The 7,829-nt window shown below is 42.2% G+C and overlaps 1 protein-coding gene across 1 annotated transcript; it reads left to right on the forward strand.

The window, feature by feature from the left end:
- The first annotated feature begins 5,295 nt into the window (after positions 1-5,295).
- Positions 5,296-6,498, forward strand: g0s2 (G0/G1 switch 2). Its single transcript, XM_080494370.1, has 2 exons — positions 5,296-5,337; positions 5,599-6,498. Exon 2 carries the CDS (start codon positions 5,634-5,636, stop codon positions 5,973-5,975), a length of 342 nt encoding a protein of 113 aa, XP_080350496.1. The 5' UTR covers positions 5,296-5,337; positions 5,599-5,633; the 3' UTR covers positions 5,976-6,498.
- Positions 6,499-7,829: the final 1,331 nt, after the last annotated feature.

The raw sequence follows: 7,829 nt of genomic DNA on the forward strand, positions 1-7,829 counted from the left end.
TGTAAAATTAATTAATAACATGCATTATTGGCAAAATGTTTTCAAGATATGTGTTGAAAAAAGTTATAGCAGTTTTAAAGTTATTAAATCCAAGACTTCCTTTACTCTCCTCTTTCATACATTTTTATTTTGAATCAGTGTGTGAAGTGCAGACCTGAACAGTCAGACCTGATCTCAGCACAAGTCAAACAATATGTCCATTTATACTCAGATAAAGACCGACAAAGGTCAGATTACTTTGTAGAATAAATATTGCAGATAGCAGGTAATTCCAGCGTGATCATGGTAAATGTCCACAGCAGCACATGTACGTGACAGAACTCTTTTATAATTGTACAACTGTAACACTGCGGTCAGGGTGAGGGACACGCAGCAGTCACACTCACGAACAGAGAGAAAGATCACGACAATTGCAGGTCTCTTTCAAGTTCCGTGGAGCAATCAGATCTAATGACTTCGACGTTAGATTTACTCAAATACAGTACAGTCAGAATAAAAATGGAACTAAATTAAACAAGCAGGCTGATATGAACAACTTTTACAAAAACCTCAGCTTATGTTCCCTTCAAGAAATGAAAGAACTTTGATGAATTGAATGTAGTTTTGTGCACTTTTGCCAGTTTCATCCGGCGGGGTTACCCAGGGTTCAGTTGTAAAGTCCATACTTATCAGCAGAGTGAAAGGCCGTCTTTGGCGGCAGGGTGGTGCAGTGGACTGTGTCTTCATTGCAAGAAGGTGACGGGTTCAAATACTGTGAGGAGTTTGCATGTTCCCTCCAACGGATCATGACCTTTCTCAGAGTACTTCGCTTTCCTTCCAAAAACATGCAATTGAGGTTAATTGGCGGGACTGAATCTCCCCCGGGTGTGAATGTGTTGTTTTTGTTTGACTTGTGACGGACCGCTCACCTGTCCAGGTGTACCTGTCCTCACTTGTCCAGATGGACCAGTCCTTACCTGTCCAGTTGTAACTGTCTCATGTGTTCTCATCTATCCAGGTGGACCTGTCCTCACCTGTCCAGGTGTACCTGCCCATACTTCACCTCCCCTGTGCAGGTGGACCTGTCCTCAACTGTCCAGATGGGCCTGTCCTTACCTGTCCAGTTGTAACTGTCCCCATGTGTTCTCATCTATCCAGGTATACCTGTCCTCACCTCTCCAGGTGGGCCTGTCCTCACGTGTCCTCATCAATCCAGGTGGACCTGTCTTTCTCTGTCCAGGAGTACCTGTCCTCATCTGTGTGGTGTACCTGTGCTCAAAGACTTGCACAATATGCTCCTGACTAAAACCTCTCCCCTGTGTTGTACTTCGCTCGCCGTATCGACACATAGCTACTGTCATAAATAACACTGCCACTAGAGGTCACCAGAAGGTTCACGGTCTGTGTTCAGTGGAACGATTTCTGTTGAAATGATGAAAAAAACAACCCGCAAATTCAGTTGTGATGACAATTTACAAATGGCATTTGAGAAGTGTGTTTAAAAGCTGAAGCTCCTGTCGGAGTCCCAGTTTGTGAGCTTTCAACAGCACCTCAGTTCAGACGCCCGGACCAAAGCCTCTTACGGCTCACTGACATGAGGAACGGCACCCAGCAACAAGCACACGTGCTCAACACGAGCCAAAGACTTCAGCCTGAAACATTCCCTCCAAAGCTCCTTTAAAACAATAAGCTTAGTAAAGTATAACACGTATACTTTACGACCTACTTTCAGCACCTTACAGATTTCAGTTACAAAACATTCCCCCTGAACAATGCGGTCAGCAGTGCTAATGCCGGGAACTTTTTTTTATTTGTGTCGGAGAGGATTCAGAAAAATGCTGTAATCTTGTAACAACTCAACAAAAACAGCATGTTTTCCTGTGCTGGAGACTGTGTGACCTTTAATGAACAATACTTTGTCTCTGCTTCATCAGGATGATGATCACACTCCCTTCTTTTGAATGTAGCATTATTTCACAAGGCAAAGCAGGACAGCGACACTTTGAAATACGTCACTTTTTAAAATATCTAACCTGTTTTGCTTCACCAACAAAACTATTTTCAGCATGTCTTATCCTTATTAATTCCACTGTTTGACCAAGCAGCTGCGATAGCCACATCCTGCTTCATACTGACGGAGGACAGCATCTCACGAAAACAGACCAGAGGATCCGAACTGGCAATCCTTATTTTGAACATTGCTAATCCAGAATCCAGAGCTATTAGTACGTATGGTAAAATCAGCAGATAAAGTAGTTGCTAAAAGGTAATAAGTCCCAGAAAATACAAGAGTAACAGTAAATAAAATAAATTTTAATACAATATTACACATGAAGGAACCTGAGATCATGATCTATTAGTTATACTGTCAGTGATCCTGCAGGAAGGGACAGAGAGAGAGAGAGAGAGAGAGAGAGAGAGAGAGAGAGAGAGAGAGAGAGAGAGAGAGAGAGAGAGAGAATGCTAGTAAACATGTAATGGTGAAGGGATGAAAACAGCTCAGTGCAGAGCAGATGTATGCTTCCTTTATATACGCCCCATGTTTTCAGTTCCTGAGCCTCACAACTTATTCAGCCTTCTGAAGAAAGAATTTCTTAGTGTTTGACTTTTGAAAAACAATGTTTTGCAGCTGGTAACAGTTGTTCCTGCGCAGTGAGAGCCGTGCAGTAACTCACGTCTGTCCTGGCCTCTGCAGCTGACGCACACACACACACACATCATGGGAATAATGTTTCTCTGATGACAGCAGAACACAATTTTGAACTTCCTACTCCGCTCCACATCAGTCCTGAGCATGATAGGTGTGTGTGTGTGTGTGTGTGTGTGTGTGTGTGTGTGTGTGTGTGTGTGTGTGTGTGTGTGTGTGTGTGTGTGTGTGTGTGTGTGTGTGTGTGTGTGTGTGTGTGTGTGTGTGTGTGTGTGTGTGTGTGTGTGTGTGTGATCACCTTGTACTGTATGATCTGACTTCACTCCGACTAGAGTTCACAGCAGTGGCTACAGGTTGACAGGGTTAAAACAACCTTTCCCCTAGTTTGGTATTTGTGGATGTGGAAGACTGACATGAAGTGAAAGGGGAAAGACCCTGGTCCCCTCTAACTACCCACAATGCATCTTCATCACAACAAACAGGACAGGGACAACACGTATCGCATGCCAGCCACGAGCTGGGACTGAGCTCGTCCTTGTGCTTCTTTATCAGCGGCTGTCAGAGTCCTTGAGAAACATGCAAAGTAAATATGAGCACATCTAATAGTAACACTCTGATGTTGTTTCATCAGCTGGACGTGCAACCCAGCATGTAGAGTTTTTGGTATGAATCACAATTAAATGTGTCTGAGTTGGACTTTAAGGCATCCTTGTTGAATGCATTGATTATTTTGTGTAGGTAAAGTTGAACTCCGGGGAAATGAGGTTGTTGTTTGGTTGTTGTCAGGTGAAAGGTAAAGTTGAATGACAGAGGCTTCAAGGATAAAACAAACGGGCAGAAATCAGCTGCCAGGTTAAAATCAGTCCAAACAGAGAAACTGTGCTAAAAATAAATCAAAGAATGATTTTCGAGATAGTAAATTGAAAAGTGTGTATGTAAATGTCTCCCAACAGGAGTGGCAGTCTATGGGAGGAAAACTGGCACACGTTCCAAACAAATGCATTTTCTAGAGAGAACCGTTCCTGTTACAGACTAAAGTGGCCCCTTGTGTGAAGCAGAATACCTGTAACTATGTTTCGATGTATAATATGATCAAATTGAGTGAGACGTGCCAATTTTTTAATACGACTCAACAGTCCCTGCCAGTGAATGCCCTCTCCATGCTCTCGTGTCATTTACACCCAGCACAAACTCCAGAAATGGCTGGAAGTGTTAGAAAACATAAAAGTTCATTGATTGACGTTCGGGAAAAGCTGCTTTACAAATGATTAGTGGGCAGGTGCAGAGACGCTTCAAATATAAAATGACATCTCCTGCTGGAAGCACAACGAAGCATCATGGCTTTAAAGAGGGACGAGTTTTTTATTTTTGTGCTTTTCAACAAAATCCACTTTGAAAGGTACATTTTTTTGTAGTTTTTTATGATTTTTGCGGAATTGGTTTGCCAAAGTATTAACAAACACCACGGCACACTGTTTCTGAATGTTTCACATGTTTTGAGGTTCTTTTTATGTACGTGCGCCCAACAGTGCGGGACTTGATACGCACCGAAACTATGCATCGTAGTATTTGTACCTCGTCCATTACATTGGCAGACACGCTTAGAAAGTTTCCTGATTAAAAGTCAACAGCTCCAAACTGATGAAGTTAGTTTTCAGGAGGAAGAGGGGAGAAGAAGGTGTGTTTGTTCCCGTTTTCTCTGGATGAAACAAGTGTGATAAAGTGTGTCGTTCACTAACGGGAAGGCCACGGTGAGTCCACTGAGAGAAACACTGTAACAGCTCACACAGAAAGTCTGCTTTTACATTTCACCTCTTACCTTTCAAACACGAGAAGTTTTAGCAGCCTTTTCTTGAAAAAGTATATTTTTAAACTTATATGGCTTTTTAAAGAAAGAGGGGAAAAAAACAATTAGAAGCCAATGTTAAAAAAAAAAAACAAAATGTAAATCAAAATTACACAGATTTTATTTAAACTTAGAAAACCTTTTCCTTTAAAATGACTGTATGATTCTTTTTACACATTTCATGCACCGATTAGGACTGCTATTCTACAATATAATGTTTATGAGCAAAATGAAGGAACGTGGCCATAATATGATCTTTAATTCAACTCCACTTTCAGTATGCATGTGATTATATAGTCTTATTTTCTTCTGACTTCATGCAACATCATGTAAGTTTGTTTCCTTATAAATGAGAATGAATTTGACCGTACAAATAAATAAGTACATTTAGACACTTCACAATTGTAATGTGCTCTGGTTTTATGTGCTCAGAGCTCATCACATATGTTGTCAATGGAGTAAAATACAGTTTTTCTGTTTCTATGTGACGTATAAGCAGAAGTCTGATCTACTTTCATCTCAATGTGCAGAATGACGGCAATGAACTGATAGTTCTAAAGTCTGACTTTGACTGTACACACTGTTTTCTTAGTCCTCAGTTTGGGCTGAGTAAAAAAAACGTGAAATGTTTATATTTCTGAGTAACAGTCACAGTAATAGTAAATGAACAGACTTATGTGGGTTAAAGGTGGTGGCACGGAGCCCGCCGCTGCTCACCTTCAGGCCTCATGAATATTCAACAGGGTGGGCGGTGCGCCCAGGGCTATAAATGACCGGCAGATCTGAGGAGGGTGTGATATTACCACAACTGGGAGCTGAGAGACGACAAGATCTGAGAGCTGAACAAGCCACATAGCACCGCACAGTAAGTTACTTCTTCTTCTTGACACTCATTTATGCTCTGTTAATGCAGGACCACTTGTAACCACTGCAAACGTGTATTTAAATCCCAGACTTTATTCTAAAACCTGAGATTTCACGACTGGACACATAATGTCTCAAATCCTGTAATGTGCAAGATGCCTACTTCTTAAACTTCAAGCTTTAATTGGGGCTTTTATTCATTTAATCTCGTGCAACGTTTCCCAGACTTACATGCAGAATTTGTTGGGTTGTTTTTCCACAGCTCTACAAACGAGTACTGAAGCAGAGCTGCTGGAAATGGAGAGTCTGAATGAGCTGATCCCCCTGGCCAAAGAAATGGTCAGTCAGAAGCCCACCCAGGGCATGCTGAAGGTCTACATGGTGGGCTCCGTGTTCGCCGTGATGGGGACCGTCATCGGCCTGGTGGAGACCGTGTGCCAGCCCTTCTCCTCGGGCGAGCCGCTGGACGCAGAGATGCTGCTCATGTTGGCCCGGGAGAGGAGCAGTTTGGAGGCCAAGGCTCTGTGTGGCCTCACCGAGGAGGAGCTGCACGACACCGTCGGCAGCCAACCCATGACCTTCGCCAAGAAGCAAACTCCGTTCCAGCGACCCATATCCAACCGGCTGCACGCCACCTAAAGAGTCGCGAGGTCGACCTCCAAAGACTCGGCATATTTATTGCGGGACTGAAGTGTGAAATGTGCACCAAATCTGAAGCTTTATAGAAGGAAGAAAGAGAAACGAGTGCAGCCAGTGCACTCCTTTATAGTGTCTTAGTCTGCTGGGAAATCTGTCGTAGAACCCTCCATGCACCGGGCGCACACAAAGACCCCGGCATGGAGCAGTGGTCCGTTTCAACACTTCTGTCATGACAGCATGCAAATCAGTCAGCGATACAACGCATAGTGGTTTAGCGACGATTATTAACCTGCTATGGGAACATAAAAGCACGTAGGCAGTTGATGGCAGCTTCATAATCAATAGCAGTGGTCATTTTCTCCTGAGTGAGTCACAGTTACCAAACATGAACAAACCCAGTGTGAGCCCAGAGGAGCTGTTTCACAATCACCTGCTGGAAAGAGGAGGGCCGGAGGGAGGGGGGGGGCTGTGAGGAGTCCCTGAACGCAGCACCATGCTGAGTGTGTGTGGCTGCTGGAGCTGCTGTGCAGCGCCACCTGTTGTCTGATGGATGTATGTGCACTGCCATCACGCATACTGTGAAGAAGAGGGAAGTGTGTGTGGAGCTTTTCCTTGTCATTATTAAAGTTTGTTTTGTTTACCAAGTCCTCTCCTCTTGGTTTCACACACACACACACACACACACACACACACACACACACACACACACACACACACACACACACACGCGCGTATTTATAGCTTCAAATTTAGCTTCAGGATTTCTATAAATTCTATAATTATTTTAAATAATTTTGTACACAACTGATCCGTTCTACAGTACAGTCACAATAAATGTGTGTCTTCTTCCCAAAGGAAGAACATCTTTCATTCATTAAAAGTGAACATGATATCAATCAATATTCAAACAGTTGGTGAAAAGTTTTCTTTTTAATTATTTATATGATGCACACTGAGACCGAGGAGGTGAAAGAGCAGATGGGGGGAATCAAACCAGCAAACCAAACCACACCACCACTGATACTGAGACAAAGTACCGGTAACTGAAAAGAAGTTCTAAATTGTATTATTGGATATCTTGTAGAGGCTTGTAGAAGAATAACAATAACAAGAGCAACACAAGAACAATATTAAGACCCCAAATCAAATAAAATTGTGGCTTGTTTTTTATAGCAATATTGAACATCTTTATTTTATGAAATTGGCTGTGAAGTTAAAAATGAAGTCCTTGTTTATTGTCAAATACAGTGTGAAGTTGGAAATAAAAGCATCAAACAGGTGCACTAACTGAAACTAAAAGACAAAAGACACAAAATAACACTGTTCCTGTTAATACAGATATGCAGCAAAACCATCAATATATACTTTATACAGGAATATTCCCAATCCTACAAAAATATCTGTGGCAAATAACCTGTGAGGTGAAAGGTAAGAACATGAGAGTTCCTGAAAAATGGTATATTATTTGTGATATGAGGAAAAATGATCAGACTGATTTGAAATTAACTATTTTAAAACTGTGAAAGATGAACTGTGAGATGCCTCATCACAGTTGTTAAAGATGAGATCTGACAGGACAACAGTGTAATAATCTCGTAGGAATTGAAGTGTAAAACTGAAAAACCAAGCAGGTGTGTTTCTTTGTGTTTGTGCAACATGGCGTCCCAACGATTGTGGAACTGGAACAGAAATTGAAGGACTTTTTTTCTTTTTTAAAAAAAAACTAGCTAGAACCACGAGAGGGCGTACAAGAGATACTATTTACCCATGAGTGCACAAACAACCAAAGTTCACCAACAAGAGAGGTTCGGCACGAGAGAGCACATTTTGGCACTCTGGGGTTCCATTTTTACA

Source organism: Blennius ocellaris (genome assembly GCF_963422515.1).
Source record: "Blennius ocellaris genome assembly, chromosome: 4".
Taxonomy (NCBI): domain Eukaryota; kingdom Metazoa; phylum Chordata; class Actinopteri; order Blenniiformes; family Blenniidae; genus Blennius; species Blennius ocellaris.